General features: G+C 39.9%; 1 protein-coding gene across 3 annotated transcripts in view; it reads left to right on the forward strand.

Annotated features, from left to right (window-relative positions):
• Nucleotides 1-18087, forward strand: part of DIP2 (disco-interacting protein 2) — a 513412-nt gene continuing 495325 nt past the window's right edge. For all 3 annotated transcript variants that reach the window (XM_083135760.1, XM_083135758.1, XM_083135762.1), the window contains exon 1: nucleotides 1-170. In XM_083135760.1, coding sequence (XP_082991886.1) covers nucleotides 83-170 — 88 coding nt within the window. In that variant the 5' untranslated portion in view covers nucleotides 1-82. The remainder of the gene's footprint in view (nucleotides 171-18087) is intronic.

The following is an 18087-nucleotide window of genomic DNA, read 5'->3' on the forward strand; positions in this document are numbered from 1 at the left end:
TCCAAGATGGCTGGAAGTGTTTCTGTGCTGTGTTCGTACTGTGATGTTCGTAGTTTTGTTTATTAGTGAAGTTTAATGCCTCATGATGGCAGATTTTAACATAGACATATCAAAGCTCCCGCCAGATGTGAGGGATAAATTAGCAGAATTGGATTTAGAGCTTTCAGAAGGTAAGTGAGAAAAACCTAACGATTTCATTGCAGCTATACACTAGTCAATAAGCAATGTGATGACTATTATAAATCATATCTGTCCTTGAGCTTGATATCGGAGTGTTAACAAAGCTGTATTTACACATTTTATGGGACAACAATGTAAAGGTTTTCTTCACCAGTTAAATAATCAATAGTTCTGTTCATTTAGCAGCAAATATAGAACGTTGTAAACAAATCAGCTGGCCTGTCAAAAAGTAGGATCATCTATGAAATGCGATAAACAAAATTATTAGTTCTGTATTAACGCTTTCCGTGTTTCACGTACCAATCATCTCTCGTTGTAACCCACTAGTTTAGTTCGATTTGATTGCTGCTGTCCACTGCATCCACCAGCACACATTTCCCCTCTTCGTTCTTTTCTTAATGTCTCGCCGACAATGAATTAGTTGTATAATATTACAGTATTCAGGATTGAGTAAAGAAATTGAAATCGGCTCATTTTTTCCCCATAAAAAATAACAGTCGTGGAGATTGAAATGCTGAAAACATATCGTGCTGACTTAGGTGTGTAGACTGGAAAAATTGACGATCGTTGAAACTCAGCATTTGTAATTAAATATATTCGGAAGTGAACCATTCTTGTTATCATAAAGCAATAAAAATGAGTCCTTAACACCATGAAGGGTAATTTAAATTGGAACGCGCACATAATAAGGATACTGCGTTTGCATAATTCTTATGATGATTACATACAATCGCCGTTTCTACACGGTTTACTAAGTATTCTGTATATTATTTTTTAATAACTTCATCATGCTCTTCTCGACATAACTTTTTCAGTAGTTTAAACCTATCATAATTGAAATGTATAGCAATTGTGGATCCATCAATGTGAATAACCACTGTTAAAAAGTAGAGCTGCCCCTTGCCTATTGCAACATGCCATGAAGGCATAAGATAGGGATGGGGAGTTAGGGCCCCATACATTCACAATCTCTTGCTATTTGTGGAGTGATGTGATCAGCATCATGCTCGGACTTCCTACACCATGCTTGCCCTCTGGCCTCCTCGGAACCAGGGAATGTGTTCATTCATCCATTGGTTTCTTGTTAAGACGAGATCCACTATCTAAGCACATGAAAGTGTGTGACATTCAACCCCTCCAAGCAGTGGCGGCGATTTGGTTCCAAAACTTCGGGGGGGGGGGGGTCAAAAGCAGTATATTTCCCTTTGTGGATAAGGTTTAGCATGGAGCGGGGGCAAAAGTAGGGAGCAATTGAAGGTGACGGTAGTGTTCTCCGATTTATTTACTAGAGAATGTAACTATCCAAATAAGTTTTCCGGATGAAGTATCAGAAGTTCTGATGTCCCGGTCACTGTTTGAAATTTGGATATTACGTGTGTAAGGTGTAATATATTGCTTTTCATAATAGCGATATTTCTCCGGAAAGAAGTGAGGAAGCCATGTTTTGTGGAATGTAGCCACTGAGTTGCGCTGTCTACAGTGTTGCCACATAGTGTGTTTGTCACTTGAAACACTACAGACTTTGAAGGTAAGCTTAGTGTTATTTGAAGTATGTTTGCCAAACATAACCTAACCTAATGTTACATGAAATTTTCAAGTTACAGACATGACCGGGAATTTCTAATGTCAGATTCGTGTTCAGGAGACCTCATGTAGAAAGGGAACGACTTAAGATGACCGGACCCCTCTCCAATTTTCTTCATATTTGGCATTCTCACTAATTGAGGCCTCCTAATCACGAATCTGAAGTTAAAATTTGTCGGAAACGTCTGGAAATTGCAAAATAAGCTAAAATAAGGCGTTAGTTTTCGGAATGGAAACTGTCGATTTTCGCGATTTTTTTTTGTTGTTTCACAACCAAATATATATATTCCTGATACTACCACAACACCAAATTTTAACTATGTTTGCCTAACCTAACCACGTGCCAATGGTTTGTGGGGCTAGCGTCAATGGTTCGCAATTATTTCTAATTTCTAGATCCTGATACTACCACAACACCAAATTTTAACTATGTTTGCCTAACCTAACCACGTGCCAATGGTTTGTGGGGCTAGTGTCAATGGTTCGCAATTATTTCTAATTTCTAGATCCTGATACTACCACAACACCCAATTTTAACTATGTTTGCCTAACTTAACCGAAACTAACCTAACCACGTGCCAATGGTTCGTTTGGCTAGCGTCAGTGGTTCACAATTTCTAGATGTCCGACAAATTTTAACTTCAGATTTGTGATTAAGAGGCCTCAATTATTAAGTATGTCAAATATGAAGAAAATCGGAGAGGAGTCCGGTCATCTCAATTCATACCGTAGAAAGCATACAAAATTTCAAACAAATCAGGGAACACTCCCGTCATCTTCAATTAAGCCAAAAGTGGGGGCAATTGCCCCCCTTATCGCTGCCACTGCCTCCAAGGGCTAAAAATTGCAACCAAATGTCCTTCCCATGAACACTATCCAAGTTTTGCCTGTAGTAGGTGATGGTTGTTTATTCTCATGTTGAAGTGTCTATGTGCTTCACTCATTAAAATTACCCACAGATATCATGTGAGTATGTAAACTAGATTTCAAAAGTGAAATTTTCCTTGGGATAAATTTATAGCTACAGTATGAATGTGCAGGTTGGGAAAATATGACATAGCGAAGAAAACAACAGAGCTTACTATGCAGCTACATTTTTTGTTGCAAGTGCCATGTACACTGTGCAGGGGGGTGAGGGAGTATGCAAATTTGTATACATGTTACCAAACGTTGGTTCTAACCTTGATCATAAAATCTTATGACAGCATTTACACATAATCTGGAAACACTTGTTATATTTACATTCTAAGAAATCTCAAACTCGTACGCAATAAGAGCAATGTAACTAGTAACACCGAAAACTTGACCAAATTTCTATTTCCAAGTTCAAACATAACGTCCATATAACGTACATACATGTTTCTTGTGGACACTTTAATACATGTAAAATATCAGCACTAATGCCATGAAAACTTAAGTGGAAAAACAGTTTGGCCCCAAGCTCCTTTTGTTTTATTGCAAATTCGTCATGCTACGAATGCAATTTTTACGTCGTTCGATTTCGATGTATGTCTGTTAACACATACTGCGGAGTTTTAGCGATTACTTAAGATTTTGTACAATATATGCTTTCGTGGTTAGGTTAGGTTCTCTTAGCATTTAACATAAAGTTCCTAAATACATTCTACTAAGGTTCCGATTTACTTCTACATTCATTCCCATGCTTCTACGATATTTACTGTCGCTTGTCGACTGAGAATATTTTGTCCATGAGAAGTGCGTAAGGTAATTTTCAAGTTGTTTTTTTCAACATAAATAACTTTTTTTTGAGTCCAAACAGTGCTCATTACTTTAAGGAAGGTTCAAATTTCGTGTGACAATGATTTCCAAAATTCTACAATAATTAGTCTTTGTGCTAGGAGAAATCATAAAACAATCGGAACCGTTACCGTCATATACATCATATATTCTGATCAGTTGTTAAATTTGTATATTGTTAATTATACGTGTGGCACATCTGAATTGGACCCAATGGAAAACTCCCTGGTAGCACTTGGCCACTCAAAGGGATGTTCTGCCATGCTTATAAGTTAGTGCATAATTTGACAGGATTTCTGAAGAAAGTAGAGGGAATTTCGTACAGAATACATGTGTAAATACAAATTGATAAAAAATCTGACACAGTAAAAAACTAGGGCTGAGCCGATACCACTTTGAACTGAAACCGATATTCTTACAGATTCCCACCAATACCGATACTTGAAAATTGTAATAATTGGAAGTTGTTCAAAATGCTGATCAATATTAGTATTTAATTATTGTACTCCAATTATATGTATCAATTTACCAAGAATTTTGCTTTAAAATATTAACTAATTACATCAGAATGTTAAAATACATGGTATTTGATCACAAATTTCATCTTTTCACTAGGATTCCTAGTTGAATTTTACTATGAACAGAGTATTTGGAATAACTTATGGTGAAAATATTCAGTGTTTTAGTTTCTAATGCTGTGCAATGTGAGCCTGCAGGTGGGCAAACACTTTCCAGGATTGGGTGTGATGATGTCATGTAATTTTATTGACCTTGATATGTGCACAACCTTTTTCTTAAATCCAAGTAACTTTGCAGTGGATACATGTTGAAACTCAATCCACTATATTACACTGTGTGTGTTTAATATAGAGGCATAAGTGACAATAATAATTCTGTTGTCAGAATCAGAATAAGGATTCATGCAATTTCACAATGACATTGATGAGAAAACTAAAGACACTGAGATGATGCCACACATATAATGAAAGAGTAGCCTGTTGAGATTAGTTCAGCACAGGCCATTGGATTGTACAGCCACAGACATTTCTGGGCTGTAACAATCCCAGTGAAAGTCAATGGGATCGTTACAACCCAGAACTGTCCGTGACTGTACAACAGCCTGTGTCAGCAGTACAGCACATCACACAATAGACTCAATCATACAGAATCAAAGTGCGTTTTGTGCATAGTACAGGTGTATGGATGAGTCTATACTATACTATCTGATAAGTCAATTCGCAGATGGGTTTAGCAATAGCAGGAGACATGTTCGGTCCGTAACAGTAGTTGTGGATGAGCTAGATCTACAAGAACACACAAAGCTAAGGTTGAAGTACAGGAAGCTAATCTCCATATTTGGCAGTGTCGCATTTCCTGCCATGCTATGTATTTATTTTTCACGGAGATATTGGAATAATGTTCATCTAGTCATTGCATAGTTGTGCATGTTCAACTATGCTCTGGAATGTCTCCCAACAGATCATTCTTGGACATTCTCTTCCTTACAAGCCATTTGGGATAGACTATTGCCATATTATCTAGTTTTCCCAGAACTGTAGTTATCGCAGTGCTCTTTGTTTCATTTGCAATCTTGAATGTACCCTTGGTCTGCTCTTTATATCAGCAATTTATTCACTGGTATCTTGGTACAGGAAAAAGAGAATACCACAGCTGTCCCAAGGGAAAGGAAAGTTGGTCACTTGGTCAGAGAAAATTTGTGTGTGTATGGTTTGATACAAGTTATAGGATGCTGGTGCTTCCAATTACAAAAAAAACAACCTAATATGAGTTTTCTTGACTTTATGGATTGTTTCAACATATTTAGAAATCTTTAAAAATTACTGAAGTTTTTTTTCAAATTACTACACAAAAACAGTTAATGTGTACTATTCATTTAATTATAGAATGAAATCATGAAGTAAAAATATTATTTTATATGAAACAATGTAAAAATTATAAGAAATGTAATCATAAAAGAATTATAATAGAGAATGTTGGATATGATTAAAAATTGCAGCTTTTGTAGCTAAAATAATAATTTGATATTGAACAAACACAGTTTTATAATTAAATATAATGAATATTATACCAGTGGCACCTTGGAAACTAAAAGAAAACCTAATTTAGAAACTTTTATTAGCTCCTTGTAATTCTTGGTTTCAACTTGACATGTTCTGTTTATTGCTATATTAATAGCAACAGTGTTTACACTATGACTGTATACAATACCCATAATTCAGACTAAGGAACAAAAATATCTGACATCTGGAAATTTTGAATGCCCCAGGCCCTGGATCAAACAGTAAAGTAAGTTCCAGATGCATTGTGTGAACAGTGTAAGTAGGCATTGTGGTCTATGATGAGGCCATCACATGAGAGGGAATTAATGCACATATACTCATTTTAGAGGAAAGGTCTATTGATTTGTTCCATCAGTACTCGAGGTACACCAGTGTATCTGTTTTCAGTAAAATTGCTGACATTCTATAAATAGCTTGTAGGTTAGTGAAAAAAATTGTCAACTTATTAACGATTTATGTAATACATTTACCCTAGTTTTGTAAAGTAGGTGTGGGCACTCAAAACCAAACTTATTGCAGTCAACTGGTCATATTAATTAAGGAATTCTAGGCAGAGCATTTGCACTATATCAGATAAGTAGAATAGGGTTACCAGATTTGTTATTTTTCTGGATATATCTTGCATTTTAGTGTTCAACACGAATTTAAAGGCAATCGTAACTGTCATGCAATTTACACACGAAAATAAGTTACTGCTGGAGAAACAGAAAATCACAAGGAAACTGAGAAAAATTGGTTACTCCGAGAAGTACACCTGAAAATGCAAGCAGCATTACTGAATGTAAGTTTGGGCATTTTGCACTGTACAACTAATGTTAAGAGTCATTATTTTTTAAATGAAAACATGTCGATTTTACATTAATTACAATATATTTCTTCCTACATATTATTTACAGTGTTCTTTATTTTGGGTTAGTGTGTAGCCCTAAAAATATTTGTTATTGGTATGGGTAAACTACATGTGGGCACTTCTTTTATATTGTTCTTTCATGGGCGTATCCAGATTTTTTCCAGAGGGAGGGGTGAAACAAACCTTTTTTTACAGGGGGACAAAAAACACTTTTTAAGCGAGAGCAATACTTTAGTTTGAATTATTTGAAAGGAGAAGAACATTTATTTGACTCCACGTAAAAAGAACAATGGATATTTTCGCCATTCATTATTTGGAGGCATGGTTCCATTCCTAGTGTGTGTCCTTTGCCAATATAATTCATCAGTACATGCTTATTAGTGTGTGTTGTATTTTATGATATCTTAGTCCCGTCTGTGTATGAACCATAGTACCAAAATTCTTGTGGTGGAAGAATAGCCGAAGGTAGTTTGGTGGGGAGAGTCTAAATTCGCTGCTTTGCACTTTTTTTCACTAACTTCACAACTTAGTTTGAGAAAATGGCAAGCAAGCACCATATCAGCTGCATAACTGCTTCCATGGTGCATGTTAGAAACAAAACGCCAATGATAAGGAAATTAATATTTAATCACACATACATACAATACGTAACATCTCTCTCGCCGGGCACAGACTCTTGCAGCGCAAAAATATACACAGAATATCCATATCAAGCAAATACACAGAATACTGCTTTTCTATGTATTTCTAAAGGCTGGTTTACATTGGTCGAGTGAGCGGGAGAGTTACTGGCCTGTCTGCTATATAGACTCGACCCTTCTATGGCGAGTAGCTGTTTACACACTTTCTACTCGACTGCGGCAAAGTGGGATACTAGCTGCAGCTGTTTGGTGCTCTTTTCACAGAATGAACCCATCGACGTCGTTGTCGATTTAATAAAAAAAGTTCTGAAACTGTTTACACACTTTTTTCACGAGAAATGAATACAATAATGCACAAGGATATGTGTGGAAAAAAAACTAATTTCTTTGATTTTTCTATTTTCGATCATTCTTGGTTGAACGTAAATCCCTTATTTTTAATTTTATTTCTCCTGCTCCAAATACATCAAGTCTCATCTCTTCAACTTCATACTCACGTAGTTTATTTTGTTTGTTCCTATAATCGACACAAATTCCATGGACACTCACAGACACAACACAAGACAGACTCTTTACTGTCCTCAGAAAGCGTTTACTCGGTCGCGTCGCTGTCCTCCTTGGACAGCCACTCGACTGTCCTGACTACTGGAGCGAGTACTGGCTCCAGTGCTCTCTCCAGTTGTTTACACGAGGAGAGTAGCTCGCTTGACCCTACTCGCTCCAGCTACTCTCCTGTCTACTCGACCAATGTAAACCGGGCTTAACAGTGCACTCTTCGCACAGCCTGTATACAGCATCATTTTATCTTGGTGCAGTGACAAAGAACCTTTGATTTTGAAATTGCAGCTGATAAAGGCAAATATCTGTCTTATTTCAGTATGAACTAAAACTAACACCTGTGTTCATTGTAGTAATGTTAAATTGACACAGCGTTCCCCCACGCAGTGACGGATAAGGTGGGTGCTATTGATGCTGCAGCATTAGGCCCCTAATCGCCGCCACTGATCATAGTATGTAAGTGCATCAGGCCCAATTTCGTCTTAATCCCGCCCTGCCCCCACTTCAACTATATGCAATATTCAAGAATGCAGGAAAGTGTGTTTTCTTAGATATTGCACTTAGGATGATAATCTCCATTGTTACCTTATCAGTATGTCATTTTAGATTGCCAGATGTGATATTACTTGAATTACGTAATTGCACGAAAATTCGATAATTGTTGTCGTCATATGAGTAAATACAATCTGACTTGAAGTGGATAAAGTTAGCTGGGGAGGATGTTTGGTCTAGCCTTAGGGTTAGCTGGTCATCAGGGCACGAAACTGGCAATGTTATATGTTAAACTGTATCTCATTTACGTTTTTTTGGTACAACGGAAAACTTTGTGCATGTATACTTAGTAATGCAGAGATCTGTTTTAGACCTAAAAGGTAAAAATTTTAAGAACATGTGGAGAATCCGTAAAAACGGACGTACTATAAAATTATCCGACGTCAACCTCCGGGACGGAGTGGTTAGCACAGTGCGCTACGACGCCAGGGGTCCCGAGCTCGAATCCCAAATTGGGCGTGGGTGTTTTTGTGCGATGAGTCAAAATGCCGAAGAAGAGGGAAGTAAAATAAACGAAATTAACCAATCAAAAGTCTCACCGCCACCGTGCGGTCTAAGGTTTCAAGTTTTTGGATCGGGGAGGCGCGCTGGTTCGAATCTCCTAGGGGGAAGCATGACAATTTTTCTCCCGAGATTTCGGCCTGTGTATGGGACCGGTGACCACCCACCATCATGAGGAATTTGGGGAGCCATGAATGAGTAAGGTAAGCCGCTCATAGTAAACCTACAGCAACGACAGGGTTCGTCGTGCTGACCACACGTCACCCCGTAACTCGTTGGATGATCGCGCACCTCTGCTGAGACCGGCAGGCAGTAGGTAGACAGACCCTGGCCCTCGCAGCCTGCTGTTATTGCTAATCAATCAAAAATTCCCATGTGGCTTCATGCCACGGTGGAATGCACAGGGTAGAAATTTACCTGTTTTATTGTACCTTCCGTGTATCTAGCTACATAATTGCACAAGGAAATGATTGTCTATTGGGCTTTATCATCAACTCCTGCCCGCGCTCTTGACTGAATTCGCAGCTGCCCGCCGCTGGGCCTTATCAGCCGACTGTGATTAGATAGCTTAATTATGCGCCGCATCCTGTGCGTTACGGCGCTATCCGCCACACAGGGAGGGTTAGGGGGTTGGGGTGTTAATGAGGATAAAGGCAGAAGCGGAGAACCCGTCCCGCACGCGTCCGCTTGGATTTCGTACAAGGGAGCAGGGTGTTTGTCAAGTACATGCAGAGCCGGGTTTAAAATTAGCCATTCGATCCATACTCCGTTTATTTTTTTTTGTTAGAAGCCCACTTATGTATAGATACGCTAATCGGGACTGGGCATACAGTTTAAAGTGGAATTCGATCACCTGTATGCATCCACCGAGCATTGAACCCGGGACTCGATTACAAGGCTATGACGTCACCACTACGCCATTTGGGACGCTATGTGGCTCCCTTGAAAGAAACTGCTCACAAAGCCATAAGTCATTACGATTGAGAAATCACGCCCCCCCCAAAAGAAATGTGATGGCCTACCCTTTGGCCCCCCTATTTGTGGAAATAATTATTCTCCTAATTAATATACAGGATGAGTCAAAAGTCAGGTTACGTAGGAAGTTTCTGACTGTGAGTGAAGAAAGAAGCTCACAACAAACGAAAGAGTGGGGGTGATTTTCCTGAGTGGCCACCGCGGTCTCCGGACCGGCCACCAATGGATTGTTTTCCTTTTGGGTTATTTAAAGGCGCTCGTCTACTCAGTTAAGATTCAGAACATCCAGCATTTGAAGGAACGCATTGTGCAATGTGCAGAAATAATTTTGCCGAACGTTCTGCAAAATGTTCTGGAGAACTGGAATCGTTGCGTACACAAATGCATTGATGTTCAAGGTGGACACATTGAAGATATATTATAAATCCCTATGTAACTTGATTTTTGACTCACCCTGTATAATCGCACTATTTCAAGAATTTAATATTACCATTCACGTACTCACCACTTTTTGAACTTCTGGTGAAATTTTGTACCACACTTTAAAGTACAACAATAAAGCTTCAGTTCAGAATTCTTCGGCTCATAGCGACTGGTTTATTTCTTACAAGCTATTTTGAATACGTAAAATTCCAAAGCGTTCAGCTATGTAGTCTGGGACAGCTTAACCAAAATGAGAAAACCTCTGTGGCGCTGTCGTATTTCCAATCGGTGGCTAGCAGAGGTGGCATGGGGGATGCAATCAGCTGCTTGCATTTTCCCGAAGTTCCTGCGTTACCAATTTGTGCAGCACCTTCAAAAGGCAGGAGAGAAGGGAAAGCGAGAGGAGAAAACAAATGACAGTCGTGTTGGATAATCGCTGGATCGAATAGAAGAGTCTCTCTAAGGGTACAGTAGTAGCAGTTTGTTGTTAGTTTATAATAATAATAATAATTTTGAATTATTATTCAGTTTGATGTCGAGGGTCTTACCTCTCACACAAAAAATTCTGGTCAACGTCCAGGCACTCTGTCTCTGCCCTCCACAGTTTCCAAAGTTGTTGGAAACGAGTCCGCAGAGTAGTGCTCTCAGGATTGCTTACGTCCATCACCGCGACCATTACACCATTTAGTATTGCCTGCAGTAGTCCCTTGTCTGTTACTTACTCCATAAAGATATATCCAGGACTGATTTAGAAGTATTTGTGGGCTAGAAGAAATGAGCTTGTGTGCTGTACAGTTGTGCGAGTGGCCTTGGATGAAACGTGCGTATTGTTAATAAGTAGAGCCCGGACCTTTAGGTACTGCACCTTCACAAGAATACTGTTGGGCGCTTCCATATATGGAATCTTGCATCTTATATATCGACATATAGATCCATTCCGTGGTACATTATTCCCCCTAATTTGCACCCAAACATGAATTGTGCACCTATTCTGCCCTTAAAACATGGTTGCAGCGAATTAAAGTATATATGTACGATTGTATGTGATGTTCTGTACATCGAGGGAATTTTTGGAAGAAATTGGACAATTTTGCCATTTGGGAGATGTGTTTCCCAAATTAAATCATGTCGCTTGTCTAGCTCACGCACAGAGTATCGGAAGCAGTACGTGCGGAGTACATCGTTGCAAACAATTTCATCTCTTGATGAAAGAAGTGCTTACTAAATGTCCAGCTAGCGTTCTTCTACAAAGAAAGCACCTGTGATCTTTCACTACCACCTCATCCTGTTGTCACCCGCTGGGGCAAGCAGGGGTGCCCATCCTCCCCAAGGCCAATGGCGGATCCCCCAGAAAATCATGTCATGTGTCCCCCCAAATCATATCATTGGAGCCCTCAAACCATATCGTAATCCCCACAAAGTATTTAATTACGTCAGCGTGTCTACCGAAAGTAACTATTTCCTTAGCTTTCCTCAACACTATACTTGATCTCGCCCTCCTCCCTGAACAGGGATGCCCATCACTCAAGACCGCCCCTAAAATCGTTCATCATAATCGAGAATATCGCTTGTCTCGTAATCCAGCTATAGTATAAAAATTCACATTGACCTCAGTAAAGCGCCAAACACACATTCTCGGAACATAAGAATGCGAGCGAAGCGAGCAAGAAAATTTTTTCATCCTTTTCTTTCAAGGCGCTCAAGAATATTAATTTAATAGGGTGTCAATACTTTCTTAAGATCCCGAGATATTTCGTCTTTTCCAGCTTCTCTTTTGGCACGTTCGGGGTAGAAAACTTGTGGATAGCATATCGCTAAATACAGTCTCCAAAATTTAATGTTCGAACTCTCTCTCCACTACAGAAATACCTTGACAATCTAAGATTTAACACTTTATCAAGAGCTTCCTATCTCCCCCTTTAAATTTAATACTCAATCCTACCAAAATTTCCATGTCAAATTTAGACTTACTGTTGATATTGAAAATAGGATATTGCCTCCTCCAAAAATTAAATTCTCAGTCTCCACACCAGAATTTCCACAACAGTCTAAGAAAATACTCGTAGTAATACACAATAATTGTATACCCTTCTCAATTTAATGCCCAATCCCCCTCTAAATAAAATACCCGCCATAATCTAAGACCTAGAGTTGGATACTGTCCCTCCCAAGTATAATTCATAATCCCCCCTAGAACCCATGTGTCAATTAAGGCCTAATATTTAATCTAATGGATTAAATATGGTGCATTTAAGATGTAAAACTTTTACATATATTTGGAAAAATGTATAAATGTTGAATTTTAAATTATTTGAAGGAAAAAAGATCCCCCAAAAAAATCTCTATGGCGCAGCCTGCGCCATAATCCCCCCCCACCAAACCTGTGGGCACTCCTGGGGGCAAGTGTATATAAAGCAGTGTCTTTTATGCTGAGAACTTTGAAAAAATCACAAATTTTGTCAATAATCTTGGCGAGGGAAGTTCAGCAGCCACAACGAAACTGAAAGAAATGGTGCTCGATCCCTCTTTACAGCGAGAGTTGTTTTGTGTTCACTTCTTTAAACTAAATCGTGCATCCATAAAGCAACTGGAGGAAGGAGAACTATCACCCACTGAACAGTGACTGATCTTCACAGAAACCAAGAACAGTCGTCAAGGATTTGCTCTTCACAAACTAGAACAGAGTTTGGCCAAAAATCCGGACATATTATGAGTTGTAAGTGGTGACGGATTATCATAAAAGGACAAGATTTTTCTGTAGATTTCCCCCTTAGTGTCTGTTGACGTGGAGAGGTCATTCTCCGCATAGAAACACTTCCTGGCCGATAAACGATTAAGCTTTGAGTTCCCCAACATAGAAAGGTACAACATAATTCAGTACAACTCAATCCTTTTGTATTCAGAAACCAGTGCCAGGGATGAGTGAAGGTAAAAACTCAAGGATTCTCTACTGGTGAATGTCCTGTATATGCAATCAAAGTAAATTTAATTTCTCACAATACTTTCTTTGTAATGTCTAAAATGAAAAATTATATGATACACATAAATGTACTTAAGGTTTTCCTATTTTGGTTTATTTTGACACCTTTGTTTGCACCTAAAGATCCGGCCTCTGTTAATAAGTATTAAAACACATTGTAAATGTTAGTGGTTGTCCCTCCAACGTACACTGGCTTAATCTATTATGACGTACAGACAACGGCAAAGAGGCAAATTGTCCATCGCTAATTTCATTACTTTCTTATTCTACATCCTGCGTTTCAAGGGGTCCCGGGTACAATACCCGGTGGAGGCACATAGTGGTTCGGATTCCACTTTAAACTGTAGGTCCAGTCCCGATTAGCGTTACTGTGCGTAAAGTGGACTTAAAACGCCAAATCAACCAACCAACCAATACATCCTGCGTTGTTTTAAGGAATGAAACTATGTTGATTCGAAGCAGGCATTAATCTCTGCTTATTGACGTCTTTATTTCAATTCATTGTCATCACATTCTGTAATTCAGACCGAATGAAAATGGTGGTGGACAATTCGAATACTGTTTTCTTTCGCCGTTGGGTGTGCAAGTTTAGGTTTCAAACAAATCAGGTATTTTATATTACTGCGAGTCAGTTTACAAAAAAATAGTGGCTTTAGGAGATGTCATTGGCGTTCGAAACGGACCCAGGGAAAGTTAATCCCCTCCGTCTCCGGAATGTTACTGTCGGGCAGAAATTTCAAATTTCCTAGATTTCATTACAGTGAGAATACATGCAGTAATTATAATATGGAACTGATAGTTACAAGCAAGACTGGTACAAGTTTGTTAGAAAAATATCAGAATTCCAAATTCAAGCGATGTTCCCGAAGAGGGCAGGTGTTTATATATATATATATATAATAGCGACTGTGCTGCCTAGAACCAAATGCACAGATTGGTGAGCAGGGGAGGTGACCAAATATAAATGTTGGTGTTAGATAAGAAAGGCGAAGGCTGAGTCATGGGGATATGCGATGCAGAGAAAATTCTGATAAGGTTTGTTCTACTGGAGTGGGGGAAATGCGTTTCCCCATAACGCATATGCAGTGTTAGACAAAGTTCTTGATAACGGTCATCTGGTCATGAGATGACCCGAATGGAGTTGATTCAATACTGAAAGAAGGCGATAAGCGGAGCATTTATCATTTGCAGAATTTTATGGACAGAGATGAATGGGTACGAAGGAAAAACTACGTATATTTGCACAGTGTGCTTTCGTAGATTGAATTCAAGTGGCAATGTTAATTGTTTACCTTTGATATTTCATATGGAACGTGTGTTTGGGAGAAGTAACTTGCCTTTAAAATAAGTGCTGAAATTCTGATGTCGCTTCGATAGCCCAGCTCATTGAGTGTCGTCTCGTCTGCCAGTTTCAAGTTCCGGGTTCGAATCCTACCCTGGCCATGAGCGCTTCGTTGTGAATCTTCTCCTCCCCTCCTCTCTTGATTTGGTTTATTTTACTTTGCTTTTCTGCTACTTTTGGCTAATCGCGAAGATGGAAATGGTGATGATACGGTGAAATTGATGAAGGGACACTCACAAAGAACACCCATGCCCAGGCCGGGACCTCTGGTGTCTTGGCGCGATGTGCTAACCACTACGCCACGGAGGCCGGTTCCCCTCCCTGGCTCGGTGGCTGAGCACGTCATATGGACTCACCACCGAAGTTCCCGGTCTGGGCATTCTTTGTGTCAATTCGTCAATTTCATTTCTACTCATCACTAGTCCTCATTGTCGCGATCAACCTAAAACTCAAGAGCGACACTGAATGACAAAAATTCAAGTACAACTTAATCGTTTCTTTGAGGTTTTAAATCCACTATGTGCACAGATTTGGTTAATCAGGACTGAATCTACAGTTTAAAGTGGGTTCCGAATCACTGTGTGTGTTCACCGGGTATCGATCCGTCGATCCCTTGGTTGGAAGGCGGCTACGCTTCCCCTACGCCATCGAGGAGGCCTTCATTCATTTCATTACCATAATTACCATTTGCCGAAAACAAGCGTAATGCGCACGTGTACACAACCATTTTTGTCTGCTTGTGATTGGGTAAAAACGGAACAAAATTTGTAGTGAATGCGCGTGACACTGATAATGTAGGCTGATTGTTCTGTATTCGCCTGTTGCCATGTTATCAAACGCTCTTGGCTTTTGCAACCACGTTAGCGTGAAGAGATAAGACGCCGTTGAACTGCTTCAAGGTTTCTGTGGTGGATGTGAAGGACCACTTTCAACTGGAGCTTGGTCTTTTTATCCCTTTCCTTAAAAATACTCTTCGGAGTCAACAGGAAATCGTAAAACGGGCTTGGCCAGTAGGCGTGATCTCAGAAGCAGTTTTATCACTCAATTCATTGACCAACTGCGAACAACTGCCCAAATCAGTGTTGCCAGTATTTTAAGTTTGTACTGGTACTGATTTTTATGTTGCAGTGCTTCATTATAGGATGGTATTGCATTCTCGTGTTCGTATTTTGCGTCACTCTTCACTCTTTGGACCAATCACGATAAAGGGACGCTCGCAGAGGAATGCCCAATCCGGGCACATCATCAATTGACAGAAATATGTTGACTCCAGTAACAAATTAAAGTGCATAACGTACTAATGATGTACTTTTGGTGTATGCAAATATACACACAGAGGGAAAAGTGTGTTTGAAATATCCAAAAAAGTAGTTTCTCGTAATCAGACATTGGTTTAAATACGCGATAAACAAATGACTGTTCACCAGAAGTATATTCTAGTTATCGTTCATATTTGTTTGGCCCAATTTGCGTGTGGTAAATGCTACTATTTTGTTTTGTTTAAAGTTACCAAAAGGATTAACCAAACATGATTTGTTGATGGAAACAAATGGGTTATTTCAGTGCAGGGAAATACATCAAAGGGTACCTTTATGAGCTGGTGTTCCGCGGGATGCACTAAGAATGCATCAGTTGAGCAGTTGATTTCAAAGATACCAAAATTACACGTTTAAGTGAGTCAATTGATACACCAAGCGTGTATTGATTTGATGCATTCTGTGCGCATCGGCCACCGAGGTGGAGGATGAAATCGCGATCGAACCGCCGTTAAAAGTAGGACAATTCCTACATAATGTGTTCGTAAACTTGTATTGTCTCAGTTGGAGGTCTCAAGCTCGTTAGCCAATTAGGGGAAGAAACAATGTCCTAGCAAGTACATTAGTGTAAACTATGACGTAGACAACAGTCAACAAGCTATATTCCAAACTCGAGACAAAGTGACAGAAATCCTTGTCAACCAGCCAGTTCCTCAGCAAATGCTTTTGTAGCCGAAACATGCATTTTTCTGGTATTTTGGAGTACATTAATTGTGACACACCTCAGAAATACTTTCCCTTCTGCCTCCACATTATTTTTTACGGCGCCGTCATTGATCGAGACGCATCTATCCAGACTCACAACCTCTTTTCATCTGAGATCACCCCACCTCAGGTTCTTCCACGTGACACGCCACACCATAGCCTCCCCGATAACGATGTCGCCTTGTAATCAAGGGATCCCGGGTTCGATCCTCGGTGGTTACAGGTTCAGCGAATCCCACTTGAAACTGCTTGTGACCGCCCACCAATTCTCGTAGTACTGCCTGCGGCTGGAGAACAGTCGGGACCAACCTAATTGTCAAAAACAAGTATTTGGTTAGTAATTTCAGGTTTTTATTAGGTTTCACATGCAAACATGCTTTAAATCATTCCAAGACAATCGGATTCACGTGCATCGCAAATATTTACAACCACGGCTTCCATCAGCTAATCCACAAAATATCACCACACTGCCATTACTGTCTTTTTTACATCGTGATTGCCAGTATGGCTTTTCTTTACGTCGCTCTCAGAGTTATAATTTATACAGCCTGATTGCCAATATGGCTTTTGTTCACATCACTTGCAAAGTTATAATTTGTACAGCGTGATTGAACTCGTATACAATTAAATTTTACACAACATTTTAGAACTCGAGAACTTATGATCTGTCATATGGTTTACTCTCGATTAGCCGTTCTGAGCATGTAGTGGATTTGAATTGGGATTGTAGGATGTGAGGGGGTGACTATCGCAGAAGGCACCCAAGAGTCAGCATCACTTCACACCCGGTAACTGCATTGTTGCCGGCCATTGATGCTCTGGCGTGTGGACATACAGTCTGTATATTCGTCTGTAGGGCTGTGTGTTTAGTCCTTATATGAGCTGAGCGCCTCTTTACAGCATCATTTTTTACCTAGGTGAGGTTATTTTAGTCCTCGGAGATTCGTGTTGAATTTATTTTAGGTAAGGGACGCGTTCCCATGTAATCTAGCGGGAGCAAATAGCCCAAGAGCTGACGCACCCAAAATTTTGATTTAAATGCCCACTAGCACACGGAAGACAATACAATTCAGGCATAAAAAGTGGGAGAAATCGACGATATCAATTAGAATAACTGTATGATATGCCTTTTGTGGTGAAACTAATTACCTGGCATTCATAAGCCCGAAGGTTCATTATCGCTGCAACAGAAGCTTTCCGTCTGTACCCATCCTGTGCAAGAGCAAATCATTTTTGCCGCTCCTTGTCAGTTCCTTAGGGTGTCTGACTACCATGCGAGAGACCCTGCTTCGATCCCCGGCGGGGGAGAACCGGGATTTTTTCCACCTGTTAAGCGGCTCCGTCGCCCACCCAGCGTCGTATAAAGTGGGTACCTGGAGGAAACTCTGGGGGGTAAAGGCGGCCAGGGGCGTGGTGCTGATCACAACCCCTTCACATTCGGCCGTGATCAAGAAAGTGTGGTGCCCTAACTCCACATCTCCTATACGCCTTCATGGCGTGGTGCTAAGCACAGGGGAACACTTTACTTTTTTTTGTCAGTTCTTTTGAGGTTCATCTCAACATCGTTTCTTCTGTTGTTCTCGAAGTTCAAACCATAGGAAGGAGGAAACCTTTTCATTAGTTAAGAATTGGGGTAAGCAA

Source organism: Lepisma saccharinum, chromosome 14 (genome assembly GCF_977018435.1).
Source record: "Lepisma saccharinum chromosome 14, izLepSacc3.1, whole genome shotgun sequence".
NCBI classification, from domain to species: Eukaryota; Metazoa; Arthropoda; class Insecta; order Zygentoma; family Lepismatidae; genus Lepisma; species Lepisma saccharinum.